The sequence below is a fragment of the Xiphophorus hellerii genome, chromosome 3 (assembly GCF_003331165.1).
Source record: "Xiphophorus hellerii strain 12219 chromosome 3, Xiphophorus_hellerii-4.1, whole genome shotgun sequence".
Lineage (NCBI taxonomy): Eukaryota > Metazoa > Chordata > Actinopteri > Cyprinodontiformes > Poeciliidae > Xiphophorus > Xiphophorus hellerii.
The window spans coordinates 15,361,880-15,387,221 of NC_045674.1; the positions used below are offsets into that span (position 1 = coordinate 15,361,880).

At 38.8% G+C, this 25,342-nt stretch overlaps 2 protein-coding genes across 8 annotated transcripts in view; one reads left to right on the top strand and one right to left on the bottom strand.

Moving 5' to 3' along the window:
* Positions 1 to 1,598: 1,598 nt before the first annotated feature.
* On the bottom strand, positions 1,599 to 22,107 carry adar (adenosine deaminase RNA specific). 2 transcript variants are annotated; one of them, XM_032558384.1, is made up of 16 exons: positions 21,990 to 22,107; positions 16,237 to 17,953; positions 15,629 to 15,933; positions 14,701 to 14,896; positions 14,373 to 14,569; positions 13,842 to 13,977; positions 12,596 to 12,834; positions 12,283 to 12,439; positions 10,900 to 11,068; positions 10,611 to 10,704; positions 10,367 to 10,483; positions 10,140 to 10,267; positions 8,730 to 8,912; positions 8,504 to 8,616; positions 6,242 to 6,369; positions 1,599 to 5,329 (listed from the first exon to the last, which is right to left on the bottom strand). In XM_032558384.1, exons 2-16 carry the CDS (start codon positions 17,827 to 17,829, stop codon positions 5,005 to 5,007), a joined length of 4,080 nt encoding a protein of 1,359 aa, XP_032414275.1. In that variant the 5' UTR covers positions 17,830 to 17,953; positions 21,990 to 22,107; the 3' UTR covers positions 1,599 to 5,004. The 2 variants fall into 2 exon arrangements, with proteins under 2 accessions (XP_032414275.1, XP_032414276.1); XM_032558385.1 differs by lacking the exon at positions 21,990 to 22,107 and adding an exon at positions 18,925 to 19,297.
* Positions 22,108 to 23,789: 1,682 nt separating this feature from the next.
* Positions 23,790 to 25,342, top strand: part of LOC116717191 (neuronal acetylcholine receptor subunit alpha-7-like) — a 10,265-nt gene continuing 8,712 nt past the window's right edge. For 4 of the 6 annotated variants that reach the window (XM_032558374.1, XM_032558375.1, XM_032558376.1 and 1 more), the window contains exon 1: positions 23,790 to 24,087. In XM_032558374.1, the coding sequence (XP_032414265.1) occupies positions 24,036 to 24,087 (52 nt within the window). In that variant the 5' untranslated portion in view covers positions 23,790 to 24,035. Of the gene's footprint in view, positions 24,137 to 24,167 lie in introns of those variants that run through there. The other 2 variants (XM_032558378.1, XM_032558379.1) reach the window with 2 other exon arrangements.

Below are 25,342 nucleotides of genomic sequence, written 5' to 3' on the forward strand. Positions count from 1 at the left end.
AGTGTTCGAAGCAGAGACTCAGGGGAGTTTTAAATTGGTGGAAAGCCATTGTCTTGCCTTGAACAAGTGGAGATCGGTTTTCAGCCCTATTTAGTTATTTTTCATTATCTCCATCCCCACCTGTAGCATTTACCACTTTTGAAATGCTACATTTTCAACTTCCTGTAGCCGCTAGCCTCTGCTGCCTTGCTAGATTTTTACCTAAATAGGAACAATACTGTGCCTAGCAAAAGTAATCATACTGCTTGAAATTTTTCAAACACTAACTATGGTAAGGACAACAAACAATACCTGTTTTTCAACATTTGTAACAAATGAATATCAGAAAACTTATGCATTTGAATTCAGACCCTTGACTCTGATAAGAAAATACAGTGCAACCAATTGCCTTGAGATTTTTGAAGAGTGGAAATCCCCAGAAGTCCCTCATTAGTTTATAATTTGGATATTTCATTATGTTGGTACTTTACATATGGATTCCTTTCACTCCAAACCTGTTTTTATGCACTTTTATGTCAAATGGGTCTTGGTTCTTCTGATATATTCTTAGCAGTACACAACAGATTTCTCTCAAATTAAACTTGTTTCTAAAATACAAAAAAATATAACAATCTGTTATCCATCTGTTAATCTGTTATCCACCATTAGTGGAAAGCAAATATCTCTATACATTCAGAGATGTAGGATTTTAAATGGCCATAAAGACACATGAATGTACAAGCTGATCAAATCTAAACTTACAAAATGATTATCTACTCAGGAATGTTGCTCAATCTGCAATCTGTAATGGTTGCCTGTGGCTCACATGGTGAAACCCAGGGGCTTCATGCGTGAACGTATCTCCACCTGCTGATCCTTTAGAGCATTGTACTGAGATTTAGACTTGTTACAAGTGAGAAAAACCTTTAGCTCACACACTTTCCTTGAACTCCTGGAGAAACTTTGGGTGAGCCAAAGTTAGTTCTCAGGGTTTTCATGCTTAAGTGAACAATTCTTAGTGCTGCGAAAGAAAATACTTGCCCACTTACAGATTTCTTCTTTCATTCTAAATCAAACAATTTTTAATACCAGGCAAAAAATTACCTTAGTATATGGAAGAAGAATTTTTCCAGAGTATTCCACTCATCCAGCCAACCTGGATTTCTAAATGTTGGATGGTGAAACGTCTTCAAGAAACAAAACATACAGTTACCTTCTACTTAAGCACTTAGGACTGTCATGCTTTAGGAATTTTGGCTCACTGCTTATGGAAAAATTGAAAGCGTCTTAGTTAAATTTAAACCCAGACTTTGACAAGGCCGTACTGAAAGCTTTTAGTTTTCTTTTGAAGTCAGTCAGATGTGGAGTTGCTGCTGTGCTTTGGATCACTGTCTGGCTGCATAAGTCAAGTATTCTTGAGGTTAAGCTCACAAACTATTTTCTGCTTTCCCAGTCCCTGGATAGCAAATAATGAAAACAAGATTTGAAAGCTGCTTTTTGTGTCTGCTCTGACATTGAAATCTGATTATTCAAAATGTCTGCCTTCAAACAAGTCTTCTAAACCAGTTCAACACCTTCATGCACTTTAGACATTTCAACAGTTTACATATCAAAATAAATGAGACATATTGCCATTTTTATTATCTCAATTTCCCAAAGTCCATTGTTAAAAAGAAAGATATAATTCACTTGAATCTAAAAAAAAATCATGAAAATAAAATGTAAAAAGCCATTTTATTTTATTTTTAGAAAATATATACATTAAAAACACAAATACATACACACACACAGACATACTGTGTGTACAACAATCAAACTCCAAGCATCTATTGTTGCATACAGTGGGATCCAGAGGTCTGAGTCCAATACAAAGACCTATACCATCTGACATCAAAACTACTCAGATTTCTATTTCTTACGTATTCTTGAAATGATTTTTATTTTACATAAATAGCATTGCTACATTGTGTTTAATTCACAAGTTATAGTCCCTCAGTTACAGCTGAAATATAAGAACCAAATTAAATGTTGCAAAAAAAAAGGTGCTCTCTGTTCTAAAACAGCAACTTAAAGCTTAAGATAATTAAAAACAAGAGAAAAATCTAATAGTTCTGTAGAGGCAGCAGACCAACACAAAACAGCCTGAAGTATCACTTAGTGCTTGCATAGCTCTTCCTTTCTGGAAAAAAAAAGAAAACCTCCAAGGCATATCTGCATATGAATATTAGTTAAAGCAAATACTGAATAATCTGAGTAACAAATTAAACGAGGTCCTGACACCAGACTCAGGCTTCTGAAACCCACTGCATGTCTGTGTACTCATGTATTTGTGTACAGCTCATGTATATATTGCATCAGCAGTTTTATTTAAGAAAACAGCGCCCCTTACAGACAGCCACGTTTCCGACTTTGCAGTCCTCCTGAGAGTCAAGCTTCAAGATCTAACCGCTTCCCATGCAGAAGCTAAAAGCAACATTTGAGGCTTTCAAAAACATTACGAGAGAACAATTACAGATTTAGAAAAAAAAAAATTAAAAATAGAAAGACTCAAACCACATAAACCAGAGAAACAGTGATACTGTACTTGTTTCAGACTGCGACATGGTAATTTCTCCATAAATGTTTGTAGGACAGATGAGACCAATCAAAGGTTTTTACCTAAACTGAGGAAATTAAAACTATAAAGACAAGATGTCAAAGGATGTGCAGGGAACTAACAATCTGGTAGAAATCAGATCAGAGAAAAAAACAAAACAACAACACAGAAGCTTCAACCACGATCTTAAAGTGTCTGATTGATAAAACTTGATCCTATGTACAGTTAAAGTGTGGGGACTGTACTGTAAGTTTAAAACAAGGATTTCTCTCCTTTAAACCAAATTAAGTCAATGCATTGTTCAAATCAAATATAACTAAAATAATAAAACCCCAGCAACTCAGCCTTAAAGGGAGATTAATGTAAATATATATTTACAAAGAACAATCTTTGTTTCTGCCGGTCAGAGCCAATGCAATGTATTTAGGTTTATACAGTGACTGAAAACATGAAAATACAAAGACGACCCTGCTGTCAGTTTGCGGAGGCTTCTTAGGCCTTTAAAATGAAGAAAAACACTTAACTATAAAATTATCTTTAGAAGTCAAACATTTGACTTTAAAAATAGGGAATTATATCCTGCAAACCACTATTTTATATTCCCAACACAAAATTATACTGTACCTTTATCTCCATACTCACTGACTGTCACATGAATGATCAATGAAGGAAAAGCAGTTTTAAAGTAAATCTTCAACTTAATTAACGTAGCGTGTGCAGCAGGGTGAGCTACCAGTCCTAAGTTGGCATCTGATCTCAAAGGAACCACATCTTCCAACTGGGAATGCACCGAGAAACTGACTTTTGGACTAAAACCAGTTGAGTCAGGCCTTCCTACTCACACTCTTCTGTGGGCACACCATCACTGAGTGGGAAAACACCTACCATCAGTAATGTATTTAAAATAATTTCAGAAAAAAAAAATAAAAAGATGCAAGGAGCTATTTGAAAGGAATCATTGAAAGAGATACTTTCAACACATTCAAAGTTGCTCTGTTTTATTGTTTAGGTCTCTCAACCTTTCTCAACAGAACATACAGCATTTGGAAACAGCTGGGTTTTGGAAACATTAAATATGTGGTAAGGATCAACATTTTCTTGGAAATCTATATGAAAAATATTATTTTGTTAAGCCAGTCACAGTCTTTTGTGGCAAAATCTACTTGGGAAAGATTCTACTGTATTTGTCTTGATTAATTTTGTTTTTGTCTTATGTTGCTATAAAACAGGGTTTTATGAAAGTAAAACCCTGCTTTATAGTGACAGTTATCTCCCAGATTGGTGTGATGTCCCAAATATAAATAACTAACAACCCCTTCAAAGAGTTTTTTTTCTTACATCAGATGTTACCAGTCGTAAAAGATATCTGTATCAGCAGGTCAAAGCATTATAAAACCTGCACATCGTAAATTGACAAATTCTCATTGCAGATGAGTTGAGAGGATCCCTTTTTCCTTAAACCTTTCCCAAAAGCCGCTTCTAAGCCACATTATTGCCAAACTTTAGCCAGAGCAAATCACTAACTTTAATTTAACCATCCCTAGGTCTTCAGAGACGGGGTCATTTGGACCAAACAGGTTTTTTACTCTGTGCACCATATGACTCTGCGCCGGATTGCACTTACCCAGAGTGAACTTTTCCGAGGTTTTCTTTGTTTGGTTTCGGGAACTGATGGTCTAACGGGACAACCCTCCGCATCCCTCTCCACCATCACATTTGCCGCGCTCCTCCTGAGCAACGCGCCAAGATCGCGGGAGGGTTAATGCAAGACCATTATGCTGTTTTCTTTGTTTCTTTTTTTTACCTTAACTGCAACAATGCAGAGTGACAGTAGGCCAGATTTACTTTGTTTCTTTTGTTGCAAATGGTAATAATAAAACAATTTATTAAGCAGAAATAATCTTGGTCCAGATTGTTTTGCAGTTTCCACTTAAAGCAACAGAAAGCATATTTTACAAACCAGCTCCAACAATACAAAAAGAAAACATAATATGGTCTGCACTCCAACAACAGAACAATTAACATTACAGGTCTGGAACATAATGCAAAGAACTGCGCACAAACCGCTGAAGTTGAGCCGTGCAGCGCTGACAAAGATGGAGACTGACTGCAGAAAGTTCTTCTTGCATGTAGTGTTTACAGTGGTCTGTACAGCCCCTGGACCTCTACCCAGTTCTGTCCTATCAACTGTGACCTCATTCATACTTCAGGCTTTGCCCTTGACTCGTCCCGTCCCTTCCCATCAATCTCACTGCAGCCTTCAACCATGTTCCGTCAGAAGACACAGTTCTGGCCACTGGCTTTGTGCTGTTTGATTGTACTTTTACTTTATTATTTCTCCATTCCCCGCCCCCTCCCCTTAATCTACCCTTTCTTTCCATTTCCCCACAGATGAATAAGATTTTTGAAGTTAAGCCCCCTGCATGGATCTACGCCTCCGCCTGCTTGTACTCCACTAGCCCTCCGTTTTTACTGTTCCCAACTCCCAGAGGGACGCTCACACCATTGTTTCTGTTTCCCTCTGACACCTCAAAGCTCTTCTCCTCCAGCGGCTTGCCAATCCAGGCTCCGTAGCCGTGGATGCAGAGAGCTTCAAAGAACTGCTGCTTGGCAAGTTGGAAGGGCAAGGCCGACGTCTTGGCCTGAGCATAGGAGGGCAGAGAGAGGAGGTCTGTGCGGCCGCATCTCTGGCACAGAGAGCGAAACAGGCAGAACAGGTTGGACTTGGACACGCGGGACATGGCCTGTTTGTTCCTGAAGGGAGAAACATTTGAGGATTCTTTAGCTTTGTACTGATGAAAAAAATAAGAGAGACATGGTGGTTGTGGAAAAACACCATTTTTTTTTTTACTAAAACTACACATGATGTTTTTTTTTTAAGATGATTAAAGCAAAGAAAGTCATACAGGCATATGACGTAAATACCAAAATAAATAAAAATGTTGCACTGTGTAACTGATTTAAAGCAGTTATTATTTTGAATGTATGAATCCAGGGTAGCTTCTAACAAACTATTGCTTTCTGATAATCATGTAAACAAGAAATAATGAATTTTTGGATAAATGTAAAAAACTAAATATTGGTTTGCTTAAGCAACATGATGAATGAGAAATAAATTAAAATGCATTCTAGCATGAGATACTAATCCCAGTAATGCCACACGATGGTGGTGGCATCATGATTTTTCTAATTTTTACTGTAAGTGGGCAATGTTACACAAATATCCATAAAAATCTTAATAATACCAGTGACTTTTACACGTAAATAAAGAGAACATGTTTGGGACATTAGTATAAGAACGAACACATAGTTATTTCTACCATAGCAGCTATTTAAAGTACAGAGGGGATGGGCAATGATTATATTATTTCATAGGTTATTGTGGTAAAACAATAATCTATGTTAATGTCTTATTAGTCATCCCACACTATTTATTACAATCTTTAAATGAGGTTTGCAAAATCCTAAAACAGAATGGGAATGTAGGAACCCAACTACACTCCTGAATGTAACTGGCCCAGAGAATGATTCTGCTTTCATGATGCTCTGATTGTAAGCAGTGATAGATTTAGCTTTTATCTAAAGAAAAAAGAACAAGGGAGGCTACAGGACAGTGAAGCACCAGGAGTGTACAGCAATCTGGAGAGGTAACCATGTGACACGTACCCATCTAGCTTCCCTTTAGTCCCATCCAGCACCTCTACGTTGTGTTGGTCTGGAAAGCTCCAGTTCACGCTGGACTCCTTGGTCTTGCCTGTGTGCCTGGTGGAGTCGTACACACTCACTCTGCCCACCTTTAATTCAACAGTGAGATAAAAAAGGTCTGTATGTAATCATTTAAAGCAAGTTAGGAATTTCTAAAACTAATTCTTAGCCTATTTTGTAGGGATCCACTTCTTTCACTTTCAATAATGATATCTGAGGTTTGGTATCTGCTAATACCAGTCCAATACAGAAAAGCAGTGCAGAATTAACTTAAAATGCTTCCTTTTTTTTAAACACAGACATACTGTACATGCATTGAACTGCAAATTTGATAACTCTAAATCAGCACAGTGTACTAAAATACAATAGCTTGACAAGCTTGGTCAGACATGAAGAAACAACACAACTTTAATTTGTTCAGTCAGCACAATTAGGAGTACAACAGTCAATGTAAAATAAATAACAAAAAAGATGTAAACATCCAAACAGACTGTTGCATCGACCATTTTATTGGCACTCCTGGTGAAGATGTGTGAAGAGGCTTAAAGTAAATGTATCTTTGTACAGAAATATAACATAACACTGAAAATTAAAGGAAAAAAAAACTACCTAAAGTCGAGTACTTTAATTTATTGGGGGTGGGTTAAACATCCCATGTTAAGAATAAATTGCTAAACTCACCAGGGGAATAATTATTTGTACCTCTAACAACACTTTCAGTACAAAATAAATAATAGAATCTTTTTGTGATGCTTTTCTTTAAACCAATTAGAGTTTCTTTTAGTTGCTATGTTCATACTCCATTTTTCACTGGGAGTATAAATATGTGACAAAGAGGGCCGTTTCTCTAGGCCACTGTCAGTAGGGAGAAAAGGGAGCTAAAGATCAGTTTGAGAACAAGTGCAACGTTACCAAGTCTCCGAAACAACTAAGACACAATCTAGATGCTAACTGGTTGACTGGGAGTCATAACAGAGAAAACCATTTTCCATTCTACCATCACAAACATAAACATACTAAGCACCACTGGGAACTCTCAGCTTTTCTTCTCTAGGTGGCTCTAGCGAGAAACAATGGATGAACATGAGCAAAAGCCCCCCAGGGCATAGTGAGCTGAAGAGGAAAGTGTCAGAGATGATTGGTGGAGATTGTGTTCAGAGGAATGGTCAGAAATCCCTCAGTGTGCATCTTCCAGCCTTATGAAATGTTACAGGAGAGGATGAAATTGTCTGCTATTGGCAAAAAGCAGAATAAACTAAAATAAAACGTTAAAAAATCCTTCAGAGTTGAACTTTAACTGACCTGAGACGTGTCCATTGTTTCCAGTTCAGTCTCATATTTGACATTCTAAATACACAGCGTGTTTTTCCTGACCTTTTTGAGAGGCAAGTTAAAATCTGTTTTCATTTCATTCATAAATCCCATCTAGCTGCACTTTCTTTGGATTATCAAATTTGTTTACAATATTTTTATGTTTACTTTGAGTTTACGACAGAAAAAAAATGCTCATGGAGCACTTAGTCTTCTTTTTAGAAAGAAGACTAAGTGTATAAAAAGATTTTAATTTAATTTCTAAAAATTTAATTATATTTATTTTTGTCACACTGGAGAGGGCATTCAACAGATAATTCAGACTTTAAAGGACAAAACCTTCTTCCCATCTTCTTCTGTGGGATCCAAACAAATAAAAATATTTTGTATAACTACTAACAGTAAACATTGATGAACAACGTTCATTCAAAAATGTAAAAAAAAAAATGTTTTAATGTATCTTTCCCTCAACTATTGAATAAATGCACTAAAATTTTAAAAATTATATTTTTTTCTCTCTAGGATTATACCACAGCAATAAAATATTCATTTATTTTGCTTTAAAAAATCCAGGTGTGCCAATAAATGTGGAGTGATAGTTAATTGTTAATAGTGGTGCCCATTAGACCTTAATTGATATGTATGACAGGCTTAGCAAACAGAAGGATACAAGCGATGAGTTTAACTGCCAGCTACTGGATTTTGGACTTTTTTCCTGGCAGCACAACAGGAACCCTTCTGCTTTTTGTTAATTGATGGATGAGTCCCATTTACATACGACGAACAATGAAAAACAGCTGTGAAGGCACAAATAGGAGTGCTGGCAGCTTAATGAATCAATTTAGTGAGAATGACCTCCATGTTTCTGATTTATGTCCGTGTCCTGACTTTGAGAACAACTTGGATACTCACTTCAGGGTGGTTCAGGGTGAAGGGAGGAGGGAGATTCTGGGAGAAGGCTTCGCCATCCCTGGCCAGCCGGCAGCAGACCGCACGTGTCAGGTGACCATGGCTGTACAGATAGCCTGTCATGATCGAAGACATAAATCTGTCAGAGTGGGAGTAATCTGATTTACTGTTAAATCTTATAAATAGTTGTCCGAGATGGTGACAATCGCCGTCCAGCAGCATGATTTACCCAGGGTGATGGACTTTAAGTAGATAGGGTGCAAGAAATGAGAGAGTAGTGCCCCCTGCAGGCCCAGCACGTTCCAGCGCAGAATCTTATCACTGCAGCTCATGGTCCGAAGCCTTTCACCATGCTGGATGCCGTCCCAGGTGGGGACAATGGCACTCGACTCCACTGGGATGGTCCCCTCACCTGCAAACAACAAGAGAGAAGCTGTATCTCCTCCAAACAAACCAGAAGCAGGACTTTGATATGAAAAAAATGTCTTACAGTAGATATGAAAGGGCTATAACTGAATGTTTTTGTGATGTAAAAGTTGAGACCTGGATCAATTTTTCCACCTTTAATTTGACAAATGACCTGTACAACTGAAGTCAAACACAAACTGTAGTCTTCTCGGGGTAAAACAAAAAGTAAAAACCTCAGCTAACGTGACAGCATAAATTTAAACAGTCCCTGTGTTCAGAATAATCCAAAATAAACTTCAGCCGCTCTAGAGGGTTTTTCTGACATTTACTTTGTTGCACCTCTGAGAAAATGCTGTGATCTGGAAAGAGCCTCTTAAGCATCAAAGGGATTTTAATGTCAAAAAGCGTCAGTCAGGAGAAAGGAATAACAGAATTTCCAAAGCCTAATATATAACACTGAACAAACTTAATGCAGTCATGAAGAAGAAAACATATGGGTAACAATTAAATTGCCAGGAGTTGGACATCCAACCAAAACTGATGAAAAACTGCATTTCTGTGAAAAACATGTAATTGTAACCACATGTAACTGTAACCATGTAACCACAACAATATGGAAGATCTCTTTGAAACTAAAACAGTCTTTGCAGACTAAATTCTGCAAAGACATATGGGAAATGTAGTATGATCTGATTAAACAAAGATAAAACATTTCGGCTATGATTCCAAAAAAAACATGTTTGGCACAAAAACAACACTTCATCTGCAAAACAGCACACAACCACCAGTGAATCATAGTAGGGAAAGAATTGTGCTTCATGGCCGATTTTCTGCAGCCAGAGCTGGAACCTGTAGTAAAGGTGAAACGAATAATGAAAAGTTTTAAAAAACAACTGAAGGTCCAAACCTTCAGTACTGGAAGCTGAAAATGGACTTCATCCTTCAGCAGAAAATCTAATTTAAAAAATGGCTACATCAGAATAACATTGAATATTTGGAACAGAACACCAAGGTGAGGTCTTATTGTGAGTGAAACCTGTAGAGTGATGAATATTTCAAAGCAGAGACGTACCACACCAATAGAGGTCTACCCAAACAGGGAGTATTCAGGAATTATTTCTATTGAACTCATTTGTAACACCACAAAAACCTGGTAAGTTAACTAGACCAGACTTTTTCTGTCCACTGTAGCTTTCCACATAGACTGTTTCATTTTACATTCTTGTCTCACCATTCTCCACTTTAGTACGAAGCTTGCCCTGCTTTGCATTCTCAAAAAGCGGCTTGTGGCCCTCGATTTCATCTCCTGCCTCACTGCATGACTTATCGAACAGAGCTCCGTCCCCACAAGGTGCCGTGCTGTGGAAGAAAGGACAGAAAAAACATAAATCAAAGTAAGAGGCATTCAGAATGAAACACAAATGTGCCAGACTAAAAGGCTTTGGAAGATTTCCCAACCTGATGTAGAGGTGAAAGGTAATGTCAGGTTTGATCTTGAGTTTGTTCTCCTCTGCGGGCTCAAAAATGCTGTCGTCTGCTCCATCATAGTGCTTGAGCAGCTCGCTGTACAGAAACCTGAGAAGAAAGGAGATGGCGGGTTACATCTCAAAATAAAGTCACACAGGCTGGTTCTGGGAGAGGAGAGCGTATTTTTAGAAATGAGGAAGAAACATCAATGAAGAAGCGTGGTATCAATTTCTACCGAATAAATCCTCTCCTGGAGATGATTTCAGCATGGCAGTCATTTACTGTCTCCCCTTTGAGGCTCAGCTCCTCCCCTTTGACACAACGATTTCCTGAAGAAAAAAAACACATTCAGTGTTAACCAACACGACAACCAAACGCCTCTCAGTTCTTCTGTGACAAAGTTCTGTTTTATTTGTTACACTACATTCCTCTAAGCAAAGAAGAAACAGACAAAACAGGTAAAAATGCAGGGACAACACTTTGTTTACATCCAACCCGATGATTGTTATGGGTCAGGGATTTACCAGTTCCAAGGCTGACAACAGTCCCCAGTCCCTCCCCTCTTCTCATGACGATGGTGGCCAGAATCTTCCGTCCCAGAAGGCTGTGCTGGATACGGGTGGTCAGGGCGTTGAAACGCTGGTGGCTCAACATGGCTATCTGGTCGTGCAAAGTGCTGCCACTTACTGGTAGCTGGAAAGAAAGAAAGAAACTCAACTATTTAAACTATAGGTTTTTCTACATACGATTCATTTCTTGTGTACTGAAGACACACATAGCCCATTAACCTACTTCAGACAAATTATTTTCAGGCTATTTGCACATCTTTGCTTCTCCTGTGCAGAAATCTGTGAATATAATTCATTCACTTATAGTGCAGACAAAGAGAATGCGATCAGGTAGGCTTAAAAAAAGTAGATGCAGCCTTTACTTGAATGGGCCAGATCAGAAAATCTATTTACAGTATGTCAACAGGCATTACATCACTTTTGGTAACCTGTTGGAGGTAAAGGTCTGCTGTTTGGTCATTTCTAGTGGTTCTACTTGAAGATGTAACCGCATTCATATGGTAAGGTTGTGCAATTAACAGTGATTTATTTTTTGCAGATTATGTGATTTTTGAATGTAACTAAGCAGCACACTATTCACCATTAATGAAGGAAAACAAGATTGATCCTAGCCAGACTTAAAGAGTCACAGTTGTGTTGAGCTACCCATTCTCCAGTGATGACTAATCCTTGGCATCCTTCTGAAGTTAACTGGGTTATCGGTATGTGCAGTAGCCGAATAAATAATTGCAGAACCAGATTAGCGATAAGCATTCTGAGTCATCAAAACTATTAGCCTCAACTTGCACGTTCAACACTAATTATACTATAACATGTTTGTTTCTGAAACAACACTGGTGAAAGTCACTGATAGTATTCTCAGGGCCTCAGAGATAATGGACGTGTCTGCACTTGTCCTGTTGGATCATCTCAGCACCACTTTTTATAAAATCAGTCAAAGCATTCAGCTGCAAAGGCTCAAACATGTAGCAGGGATTATGGGTGGGAATGTATTGCCTGGGAGATTCCAGTGTGTTTATAATAACAAGCTTCAGCTTGTGGAGTAGCACAGGATCCAGTGTTTGGGTCAATTCTCTTTAAAGATGTAAAATTATCAAGTGTGTATTAAGTTTAATTACTACAGTGATTAAACTCATCCACATTTATCCATTAAGTGTACTTTTATATCAGATGATAACACTGCACATTCTCATTCTTATAACAGCTTCCAAGTTGAACAATCATAAACTATCCATTAAAAAACAAATGTCCCATGTTGACTCAATATCAACTCCTGTGAAGCTGGAGAATATTTTTTACTTTTGGGTTAAATAATTCATGTGTCTTAATTATAGGTACCTCAGTTGGGATAAGCTCTCCAGTGCGTGCTGCCCTCTCAGCTTCTCCAATCAAAACCCGCAGAGCCGCGTCTGCTGCTTCCTGCTTTCCCTGCTTCTTGTTGGAGGCACAAACTGGAGGGAACCACCGGCCGCCCAGCTTCGCCTGATAGGTAAACCTGAGCAGGGAGTAGAGGCAATAAGGAGAACCTTTCAAAGTCCTATAAAGAAATATGTACAGCTAAACCTAGATCTAGGAAACAAAAAACCTACATTCTCTGATTGAATGTTTTTTAAAGCTTTTAATAATTGAAAACAAAAAAGTTTGCTCTTACTTAGGATCATGTGGAGGTCCAGACTGGCTCACCAGGCGGATCTCAGCAGCAAAGCCCCGAGCTCTGGCATATTCCAAAAGACCTGACACGGCGTTGTTGTTCAGGTGATTGATGAGGTCTCCGACCCCTGCCTCATGGGCAGCTTGCAACTCACTCGCAGTTAGAGGAGGCAAAGAAGGACAGGTTGCTCTGAAAGCACCACCATCTCCTTCAAAGGACGGGCCGAGGGGCAACTGAGGCTGGAAGAAACCAGAGAGAAATGAGGGGTGAGGCAGAGGAGATGTGAAACAGTCAGCAAGGGGAACAGATTTCACCATATCCTTAATAAATACAGGTTTTTTTACAGTGTTTGGCACTGTAATAAAGCAACTATGCCTTATAAAGCAACTATACCACTCAGAGTTTTTCATTTTACCATCTAGAAATTTCAGTGTACTTGACTTTGATTTTATGCAGTAGACTTAGAAGAACTAGTGCATAATTGCAAAGTGGAAGGAAATGACGCATGATTTTAAAAATCTAAGAAGTGTGGTGTGCATTTACATTAAGTATATATGGTGTAGAAGCCACTACCTCTGCCTCCAGCCATTTTTAGAGGCAGAGATAGTGGCAAACAGGAGTCTGTATGCAAACTCCTGTTTGCATACAGACATATTCATATTTCTCTATGAGATATGCACATCTAGAAAATTAAGTTTTGTATCATTATTCCTTTAAAATACCGTATGGAAAGTGTCCTATGAAAGATTCTCAGCTTGTCAAAGCAGCTCTGGTTAAATGTTTAGGGATGTTGTCCTGCACAAAGGTGAACCTAAAAACCAGTTTATGGCAACATCTAACTGGTTTTCTCTCAGGATTTTTCTGGATTCGGTTCTATCTGACCTTCCATCAGCTGTGACTACCTCCCACCATCATGTTTCACCTTGTGGCTGGAGCGTTCAAAGGGGACGACAAGATTTACTTTTCCACGACACCATTTTTTTTTTTTTACATTTGGCATGAGGCGAAATGTAAACATGAATTTAAAATTGATTTCCTCTTACCACTTCTAGATTTGCATGAAGCACAACCAATAAATTGTCACATTGATACATTTTTCCACCAGAGTGGATGCTCTCTATAACTCTTCTTGGGTGCTTCTACAAAAATGCCCATGTAGGTTTGCAGTTGTTCAATTCCCTTTTTAATTTTTCTACAACTTTAGGAGAATAATAATATGAGCTGTTTAACGTCCTGCATTTGTTACCTTGCTGACTTGCAGTTTTCCGTCAGCCATTAACTCTTTAACCGCCTCCTCTGCTGCCAGCTGACGTGCTGCCTTCTTGCTTGGAGCTGAGGCCTCGGCAAACGTCATGTCTCCAACTTTCACTCTGAACATGAACCTGGAAATAGGACAGAAAGGGTTAAAATGGGGCAATCAAGAACATACAAAACTCCTGTTTGCATCAAAGACTTAAACAAATGAGTTAGACTCACAGTACCTGTATAGCTTATGATACCTTAATTTTGTTATTTTTGTTTGGGTTTTTTTTAGGAAGAAAAGGTAGCAAGCAAAGAGAGGATGAAATGTGGCATTGCATCTCAGCTTAAAGGGATGGATTAAACAGAAAAGACAAGATAGATAAAGATGGTATTGTCTTCATCAGATGACTAACGTGTTAAGAACAGATTTAACAGATGGCTGCTTTTATGAGGCTGAAATGTGTGACTGCAAAAGAAGTTAACCTCCGGACTCGGCAGGAAGATCTGCTTCAAATAGAAATGAAGGAACCAGAACCTTGGGTCATGTGGTGGGCCTGCCTGGCCAGTGTTGATGAACTCGATTGAGTTTCCACTGCGCTGGCTGTACTCCATCAGGACAGACACTGGATTCTTCCCACCAGGCAGAGACCGGGACAGCGGCTGTCGAGATCCTTCCCCTGGTACTTCGACGCTGTTCGACCCGAAGGTTCCCGATATATTTTCAACTGAACCCTGGTGAAGAGACAGGGGAAAAAGAACTTCAGACACAACATTTTAAGGACAGTTTTGAAAATATTTAGTATCCAGAACTCATAACAGATTTATATACAAGAAATTATTTTAACAAAGTAAAAAAATCTCACGCTTGTCTCTGGAAGTATATCCAACATTTGGTCAACAACGGCGGCATTTCCCTCCTCCAGCGGACCTGGTCCTCCCTGAATCTCTCCGATAAGTATGCGCAGCGCGGCGGCTGCAGCATCCTTCTTAGCGACCTTCTTACTGGAAGCTTCTGCAATGGGAAACAGCTTCCCATTCAACATCACCTGCATGCGAAATCTAACCAGAGCAGAAAAAAGAAAAATCACAAACACGTTAGACACCCAAGCTATCGACATGCAGAGTTAAAACACATACAGCATTTAAATGCTTTTCCAGACTGGAATGTTATAATTTTTCAAGATGTTTTCTCAAAATTTGGAGTTCAAAAAGATCACCTTAATCTGCTTACATAGTAGTTTTATTTATAGCTTCCATAGATCCAAAACCAACAAGTTGCTGATTTTGGCTTTCGGCTTTTTAAACATGGTATTGCATCATTTCACAGTTCTGTTTGCTTGTGGAGTAACTTAGACTAGCTTTGTTTCAAAATCGCAACTCTTTTATCTAAGAAAATGGACTGGGATATCATGATAGAGGCTAGTTTAAAAGAGCACAATTTTTCTGACTGAAAAGTATGAACATTTTTCATTCCAGACTATGCAAAAACGCTAAATATATGATTAACTGAAGACACCGGCTCCTATGATGAATAACAATTAAGTTATTTTCATTCTTGGCTGCACTTCTTGGAGGCAGGCTTTCCCTCCAAAGATTTTAAGAGGTACTTCAAAGCTATAAACAAACATAGGTGCAAACACAAAACTAAAATGATGGATCTCACATTGCTACTGGTGATAACGAGCATCAATCCAGACTTTATTTTTCCAACTCTAACTCAGGCATATCCAAGTAATTAACAAATTATTTTGCAGAAGGCAACGTGATGACGTAAAAGGTCGACTGACTAACCTTGGGTCATGAGAGGGTCCTGACTGGTCAAGGAGCTGGAACTCACAGTTTTGGCCCAGATACTGGGCATACTCCATTAGGCCACTGACAGGGTTCTTCAGCCTCACTTCCTGTAATTTGGCCCACAGATTTTGAGGAGGTGGTGCAGCCACCGACACAGCGACGGTTCCCACAGCACCGCCCTGCTGTTCTGCCATTTTCTTTGCATCGGTTTCTCGCCGGATTGCATTGAGGTACTCTGGGATTTCATCAGAGGCCCACAGTTGCTCACCAGGAGCTTTGTCCTCACTCAACAATAAAGGTAGCTATTGAAATGAAGAACAGAGGGTTAGGTTTTAGTTCATAAATTTAGTAAAAATTAACTAAAATCTACTACTATGCAAAATTAAACAGCTATGACATAACTTGAAACTTGTTTTAGGAGGGAGAGGCAATGTTTTGCTTTGGCCTCTGACTAATTTTCCACAGGATCAACTTATAAACATTTGTTCCAAATGAAAACTCCAAAACAGATCTTAACCTTTCAACAGAACCTCACTATAGAAACTCTGGAATAATCCTTGAAAGTAGAAATATAACAATACTAAAAAGGATGAATCTTGTCGTACCTCAGTACTTTGACTTTGCTCTGTCAGCAAATCCTCCAACAGTGGCAAAGGCTCAAGTCCTGGTACAGGAGGTAAGGTTGATAGGAAATCGGCGCTTGCAGTATCCTCCTCTTTACAGATTTCCATTCCCATATGACTCCCAAAAATGGAGGCACTCTTTGCAATTTTTAAGCTCCTTTCCATCCTCTCTTTGCGGTGCGCAGAAAGCATCCATTTTGGAGGAGTAACGTCACTATCCCTATTGACTTCACCTTGCTTTGCCAAAGCATAAAGGGTGGGGTTGATCTGCTTGGCATTTTTAAGACCCAGATTTTTGGCTATGACAAGAGCAGTTGCCTCTCCTACATCTAGAAGAAATTGTAAAACCCGTTCTTTGCAGTTTGCCATGATGGGACAATTAGCCTCCTGATGGGTGGAGCTGGTTGTGTTTGGACAATCTTTTTCGTTCTGACTTTCTGCTGCTGACTCGGCTTTTTCAGAGTCAGAAGATTCTGAAGATGAGCTGTAAGAAGAATTCGATTCTGTATCAGAGTTCTCTTCTTTGACCTGCCCCTTGTTTTCCTTTTCTGGGTCGACCTCTGTTTCAGCTGTTTGTGGACGTTCTGGACCAAAACCCAGATAGGAAGATGGACTTTTGCTGTCAGAGACGTAATCTCCTTCCGCCCTGTACAAACTCCACAGAGGAGGTAGGACTTCTTGCTTATAAGCTCTTTGTGACCGCTCCAAAGAGTAGAGAGCCTTGTTTACTGTCTTTTTGGGTAAATGAATTTTTTTAGCTAATACTCTAGCAGAGATCCTCTCACCTGACTTCAAAGCAGCCAAAGCTCTGTGCACCTGCTCCTGTATGTCTGGCGTAAAGGTGAGGTTAACTCTTTCGAACCTCGACTCTGTTGAGCTGCTGGGGAAAGGGTATCTGTCAAACCTCTCTCTACCTCGACTAGACTGATCTTGTGGAAGAGACAGATTCTGAAAACGGTCACAGAGAGACTCTGTCTGGGGCCAAAATTGTCTGTTGGATGACTGATTATAGCTGGTTTTGCCTTGAAACTGGTTTTGACTTTGTAATCGAGGGCCCAGGGCCCCTCCAGTTGCTCTTGGACCTGAAGAGTATGGAAAAATCTGGTTAGGGTTGTAGAACCCTCGACCTCTAGGACTGCTGCCTGTGTTTGAATATCTAATATAGCCTGATGGTGACTGGTATGTAGGTAACCTGCTGAATGGTGCGCCCCCGCCTCGTTGGCTGGATCTAAACTGTGGCGCCTCGGTGCTCTGTCCTCTTAGAAATTCTGCTTGTTTACAAAGGAAGGAATTTGGAGCTGGGCTGCCGCCCTGACCTTGGTTATGTCTGTAGTCAGAAGCAGCAGCCAATCTAGTCTGGCTTGGTACAGGGGGAGCTGATGGGAGCAGAGGAGGTGGTGGCTGAAGGGCCCCTCCAGGATAGTTGTAGTAATTTTGGTTTTGGATCAGATCTGGGTTTTCTCCATGAAAAAATTGGGCCTGAACTGGTCTGTGGTAGTTCTCCTTGGCCTGTGGGTGGGGAGGTGGGCGTCTGTTGAAATGTTCTTTGCAAGGCCCTCCTCTACCTCTGCTCATAGCGCAGGGGTTGAGCTAAAAAGGGGCGCCGGAGCAGCTCTCAGTTCAGCTTAAGGATCACGCCAAGCACTTGGATTCCAACAGAAACACAGAAGATGGAGCCTTGGCTCAGGATGGACACACTCTGAAAGTGAAAAACAAAGTCAGAAGAGACAAATTAACTAGACAAATTAAAAGAAACCATCACATCAGTGAGCAACTCTTCAGCCTGCTTAAGTGTCCTTGGACAAGTCGGACAAACTATACTCCAAGGACACCACTGTTGTCCTGAAATGCAGCACACAACAGAGTGGATAATCTGAGAAGGTTTAAACATAGACAGTTGAAAAGTATATGCAGAGATTAATCTGTGCTGCATTTATTTTCATATTGTAACACAGTAAGTCAGCAAAGAGACTGCAGAGGGACATGTCATCATTCTGTGTCACGTTGAAAGGTAATCCCAAGGTAAAAGCGAATGGTTTAATAATTCAAAACTGCTTGTAGTAGCTCTTTATTATTTCTAGCATTATAAACTAATGCTGTGGCTTGAAATCTTTCTAATGGAGAGTAAAAGAAACATAACAGATAATCCAGCAACTTTTCATTTTGAAACAAACACCGGGGATTATGATCTGAATTTCAAATTACAGGGTTCGGGTTTTTATAAATATCGATTCTGCGTCCAGTGTCATACCCGACAACACTCAATGATGTCTCCATCAGCCAGCGACAACAAGAGGACACCCAATACTGAGTCAGGTTTCATCGCCTGTGGTGTGGTCAGCACTGAGCCGAACAGGCCCATAATAATGGAGCACAATGCAGTGTTGGTTCATCAGAGTAACAAGCAGCGACAGGGGGGGTGGCAGTCTGGGAGCCAAACATGGGCTGGAGCTGACTCACTTTGATCCTGATGCAAGGCAACATGTGACAGCCAAAAATACAACTATGTAGTTTTCAGACAGAACATGTCTCTATGCTTACAGCCAGGCCAAATTTGTGAACAAAGAGTGATGAATCAACATCTGCATACTCTACACAGTACGGTTGTAGAAGCACATCAGTCTATGACCAAGGCCTCCCGCTACTAGCACATGTGATTATGAATCTCACCTTCAGATGATCAGAGGAAGAAGGTTAAAAAGACAGTTTGGTCACGTTTAGGCTTGCTGATTTAGAAGTCTTCCAATGCTCAAGTTATTTAAAAATTTTTGACAAAAACAAAAAAATACAATACTAAGGTTACAGATAAGAAAAATAAGCGTAGCGCTAGGTAGCTTAAATGAAGAGTGAAACACGCTGGATCATCTCAGTTAGATCAGTAAAGTCCGCAACCTTCCAAAGCCCGCTTATAAATACTGCATGGATGACGGTAATGTTGCACCATGCGCTGCTGCGCTGCTGAGCTGCTATACACACAACACGAGGAGAAATTGGAAAAAGAAAGGAATAGGGGGCAACGTGGGAGAAAGTTAAGTTTCGTTTTTTCTTCTTGGTAAAAGTTAGGTTTCCATTGTGGTCATGTGACCACGCCGGTTTTTCCCCTACGGATATAAACACTGCTCACTCTCAGAGCGACACAGAGGACGATCACCGGCTGAGCTCAGTCTCACAATAAAATTAAACAATAAGGGAAAAAAGATCGACTCTGATCATGAGGAAGCGTATTCTAAATAACATATTTCACATTCCTACTGGCATGCCTAGGCGTTTTGCCCAACCTTTGCTCTTTTGATTTCCCGAAAGGTCGAGTGGTAAACAGCAGATGATACGAACTTAAATTCAAAAAACGCACATCGGAACACGCTCCTTTTATTTTGAAAATCCAGGTTTCTGTCCGGTCTGGAGAGGCCATTAACACAGAAAGCTCCGGGTCCCTTTCTAACTGCACATCCAATTTTATTACACGTTTTATATAATTACAATAAAAATTAGTATTATCTGCTTATTTATCCTTGTAGATTGATTTTGTCATGAGTGGTAGAAACAGCGAGCCATAATAAACCCTGACGTATAAATAGATTTTACACTTTAAAAAAATTAATACATCACATTTCTGTTTATTTCGGTTCTGATTCATGTTTGGATCAATCTATCGTCCTAAGACAGAGCAGCTGCCCTGATCAAACTTGTCCTTCCCATTTGTGAATAAATAATTTCCTGTCTATGTATTCAAACCATTGCATGTCAGGTTAGCTTTTGTTGTAGATAAGTACTTATTTGTGTAGGTTAGTAGTCAAATACCTGCATGTAACATTGAATTCATGTTAAATTCAAAAACTCTCCCTCTCTTTCCCGATTCAATGGCATGAACCATGACTGATTGTGACTCCTGAGCAAACCAACCAAAAACTCTGAGCAACAAATTGATGATGGACACTATTAATTGAAGGTAGTTAACAGATTTATTTGCAGTAGATCATGAGTAAAAAAAAAAAAATCAGAAAATCATTTTAAATCCTCTGCTGTTAACCCCCCTGTATGAATAGACATTTGGTCTGCAGATATTGTACCACCAAACTATGAAATGATCAAAATAGCAAAGAGGTTAAATGATTAGCACACGTCATGAAAACACTCTGAATGAAAGTGAGATATCCAGGTCAGGTTGCCACTTCCGCATCTGTCCAAAGCTGAGACAGATGATGTTGTCTAAGATATTAGAGGAAGCAAAAATGCAATCCAGATTGCTTTATTTATAAATAAAAAATCTGATGATGTAGTCAAAGAGGTTTCAGCTTGTAGCCTACTAAAGCTCACAAACCAAAGTGAGTTTTGAATGCAAATAAACTGCTTTCTTATTACTTCAAGAGGTACTGGAGTCTTCACTTAAACCTCAATTTAGGTGAAGACTCAATTGCAGTCCTCAGGGACCGCTGCCCTTCATTTTTAAGATGCGTCTCTGCTCCAGAGCAACTTTTTCAAATGATTGCATAACCTCGTCTGCATGCCATCAAAAGCTGCACAAGTTTGTTAATCAAGTACTTATTCAAGGCAGAAGGGAAACACATAAAACGCAGGGCAGCGAAGCCTAAAAAGAGGGTTTGTTGACTTGCCACGTCCTCAGCAAAGCTCTGAGGTTAATCTTTTTGTGGTTTCTAATCAATTAAACAAAAGGTTTACCATATCATATCACAAACGGTATTTAATAAAATGTAACACAAGTGTGAAATTATTTTGTCCAAGTTTGACCCGTTCATGTAATACAAGTTTCAAACTGGATCCCATAAAGTTTTCTTATGCCAAATGACAAATGCACCGATTTTTATTGGATTAGGACAAATCTTACACACTCTAGACATCATAGATTAGCAACGTGGTTGCGTCAAAGACAATCATTACACTTAAATGCCTTTAAAGCAGGTGCTAGGCTATTTCACTTTTGGGCATTTATGATTGTTATTGTCAAGAAACATAATTCATTGGGATATTTCACAGCAACTTAACTGCAATGAATTGAAATGCAATGTTTTTTGAACGAAACTGTTAGTTTTAGAATAAGTAAACATAAGAAGAGACGAAATGTGGGGTAATTGACCTGGGACCAATGTAGCTTGGTGTAAATAAACACAAATAACTTTTTCCACATGGAACCTGTAAAATATCTGGATAAACTAACTTACAATCAACGTATGCCGATTTATTAGTTGCTGACAATTTTATTCAAATGCACTGCGGGAATATTCTTATTGGGCAGGGGCGATTCAAATCTAACTTTATTTGTAGTTTGCATGACTTTAAAACTGAATCAAATTTAAATCTGAAATCCAAACGCCATCTCTTAAAAAAAAACCCTAACAAATACACACATTATATAACACTAATTTTCCCCTTGATGTTTTCGTGTTGGACTAGACGCTTTTAAGCATTAAGTGTGCATAAAGTTTTCAGTTTAATACTTGAAGGTCACACGCACCTACGTTTAAAACTACCAAGACACAATAAACTGTCTGAAAAAGAAAGATGAATAGGTTTTAAATTATGGCAAAAGCTCGCAGCTGCTAAATGAACATCGGTCCTTCTCCAAGCTAACGTTAGCCATCCTGCTAGCTCCGAATTCTGCACCATTTCCGTCCCCCGCCTGCTGCCTGTTCTCTCTTAAATGTTTGGAAACCCCCAAAGAGCGAACTACTTCTCAACAAGTCATTTGCAAACATAAACCATCTTTAAACAATTACCTGAGCTCCCCTCACTCCTCTCACTGCGGCTTGTTGTTTCAGTGAACTCCGTGACAAAAACAATCAAACAAGCGATGCGCGGAGATGCTCTGGTTTGCAACGGGAGCGAACAGTAACACTGTCGCATGTGAGTGACGTAACTGTACGGAGCAAGGTTCCAATAATTTTCTACTGCGTCCTCGGCAGGCATCTCAGCCCCTCGCGATGCTCCAAGCAATATTAGAAGAATGTGTAGAAATAATAATAATAATAATAATAATAATAATAATAATAATAATAATAATGTTACTATTAATATTAATATGTGCCTTAAGTTTGATTATTTGAGCTGTCTTAGATTTTAATTGAAACGTGCAGGAAGCACACATTCTGTAAAAAAAACAAATGTATACAACTTGAGCCACTAACACGCTTTGAGAGTAGCTTTTGAAAAGACTAAAAGTGAGACTACCACAAATAAAATTCTTGGGAATTACATATTAATTGATAACATCAACCATATTGCTTAATATTTCCACACACATATAAAACGTGAATCCTTTTGTTTGTTATGATCCAACATCCAACGTGAAAAGCCACAGACACAACAGGGGCATATTTTGTATGCAGCAAAAGAAATCTGTTGTCCAAGTAAGAAGACTCCTTTTGATGGTTTATTAATCCACCGAGGCAACCCAGAATAACAATACATTCTCACTGTTTTCCTGTACTGCTACTGCTCTGGGTTGAATTTTAGCCCAGCCTGGTGTATGCCAGTCCTTCACCCACTTACGTACTTTTTAAATATTGAATTATATATTGTTATGATAGATACATATAAAATCAGTATAGAAAGTGTATTCATACTTTTGAAAACCATCTTTTTCTCATATTAAAATCAATGTGAGATTTATACTGATTTCTGCATTCCAATAAAATAATTGACCAGTTCAAGAGACATGTTCTATCCTACATGCATGACAATCTTCTTCTTCTTCTATAAGAAGTGAAAAAAAATGACAGAAAATTGTGTTCATCAAACTGATATCATTACTGCCCAATACAACATGAATATTACAATTATATATAGTACTACCAGTTACTTATAAATCCTTACATCAACATACATCTGCCTCATTTCCTGATGGACCCCAATCTTCTCCAAAATCTTGGGAAATGAAGGGCTTTGTGATTTAGGTGGACGGCAATCTTAACTTTTGCTTAAAAGCTCCTTTAATGGATTATGCTTTGCAATTAAAAATTGTAGGTGCATCATGAAATTTAAAGTGCTATTCTAGATCTGTCATAGAATTTAAAAAGAAGGTCAAAGATTCAGTGGAAAAGATGAACAAACATCAGATCAAACATTTCACAGACTGTACTTACTGCCTTATCCAGTTGGGGTCAGTGTTGTGTCCTGAATGCAGTGATGTCAGTTTACTCTTTTTCAAAATGATTTTAATTACCACTCACTACTTGCAATTATTGATTCCTGCAGTAAATTTAAAGCACTGGAACAAACTCAAAATACCTAAATATATCCCAATATATCTAAATGTATTTAAGAAGCTGTTAAGTGAAAACAGAACTTCATTATCTGATGGCAAATAAACTGATCTGGATGGTTACATAAAAAAGTTAAGCAGTTTAGGAGATAGTCAACAAAGGGCTTCAAGATTGAGGATCATTGGCATTCAGTTGCAGATACAGTAACTGCCATAAAGTCTGCAGAAATGAAAGCTCATGGAAGCACAAAGGACGAGTTTGACCACAGGCTAAGGTTTGCCCATCTTTGAATTTGATCGACTCCCACACAGCATCTCCCTCTTTACTGGAGTGTTCATTTCACTGCATGTCTCACCCACTCTGTGTCTGCTGCTCCCTCTTCCTTTTCTCCTCATTTTTTCTTCCTCTGCCACTGCTGACAGTACTACTAATCTCTGCCTATTTTCAGCAGGCTTTCTTTTCCCCACAGATGCCCCTTTTTACACTAGTTTACCATTTATTTCCCTCCATCTCTATTTCTCCCTCTGCAAGTCTTTCTGTGCTCATATTGAGGAATGCAGCATGAGGCAAGCGGTGGCTTTTTGGCTGTTGATACTTGCGACTCTGCTCCGAGGTGAGTGACTTCGACGGGTGCTTTTGAGCGGGACTGTGCTTGAACAAGAGTAAGTGGGTCTTTTGAATGTAAATTTGGTATGTTTCTGTATTTGCACGTGAAGAAGATATCATCTATATATTTATATATATAGATGATATCTCTTTAAAATTAGTGGATATTCAAGCTGTTAACAATTTATATGCTGTATAAATATATTTCGTATTGATTTACCTTTGTCTTAAAATATTGTTGTAGGTGCAACAATTTCATGACATCAGTATTTACTACAATGATTTTTGTCCCAAGGTTTTACTGTCACATCGTGCTGTCAGCCCACACTTTAGTGGGAAAGATTCTGCTTTTTTTTTAAATTAAACTGCACTCACATTTGCTACTGTTTTTTGCATATGACTCAACATGAAGCTTCTACAGTGATTTTACAGCTTTACTTGGACTCAAAGGTTTGTTTGTGAACCTTATTGAAGACAATGATGCATCATGAAGATTAAGGAACATATAAAACAAGTCAGGGATGAAGTTGTGGAAAAACTGAAAGCAGGGTTGGACTATAAAACAATTCCCAAGCTTAAAACATTTAGCAGAGCAATGCTGATTTCATGATCTGAAATTAAAAATTGAACAGCACAATTGCTAACTTTCCAAAAATTGATTTGATTCTTGCTTAAATTGAGAGGTTGGTGAAAGAGAACATAAACCAGAGAAGCAGCTAGAAAAAGCCATATTGACTCTGCAGGAGCTGCAGAGATCCACAGTTCAGGTGGGATGGACCTGTTGACAGTTGTTGAAAATTTCCCAAATTTTTCCCCTTTCCGTTTTTCTGTTTTCATGTCTTACCTATTTTGAGTAAAACAGCAGGAAAATATGGCTTGCTAAGTATAACTAAATACTCTGATCAAATTAAATAGTAATGGATGAACAATTACTTATTTAATAGGAATTGTTTGCAGTGCTAGTTATTGTGACAGCAATGACAAATATTTCAGTCAAATTTGTTTCCAGCTGAATAAATATGCTAAAATTGAAGGTTCGTTTAAAAAAAAAAAATTCCAGTGTGAGGTTAACCACCGCAACAAAGATCAATACTTTTTAAGGATTTAGCGCATCATTACAAGGTGTGGTGATAAATGTGAAATGCACTGCGGATGTGAAAGGCAAAGGAAATGGTAATCATGGTGGTAAATTACCTAAAGAGGAACATTATGAACACTGAGAGACTATTAACCTGCATAAAGATTCCATCTGTGAAGTCAGA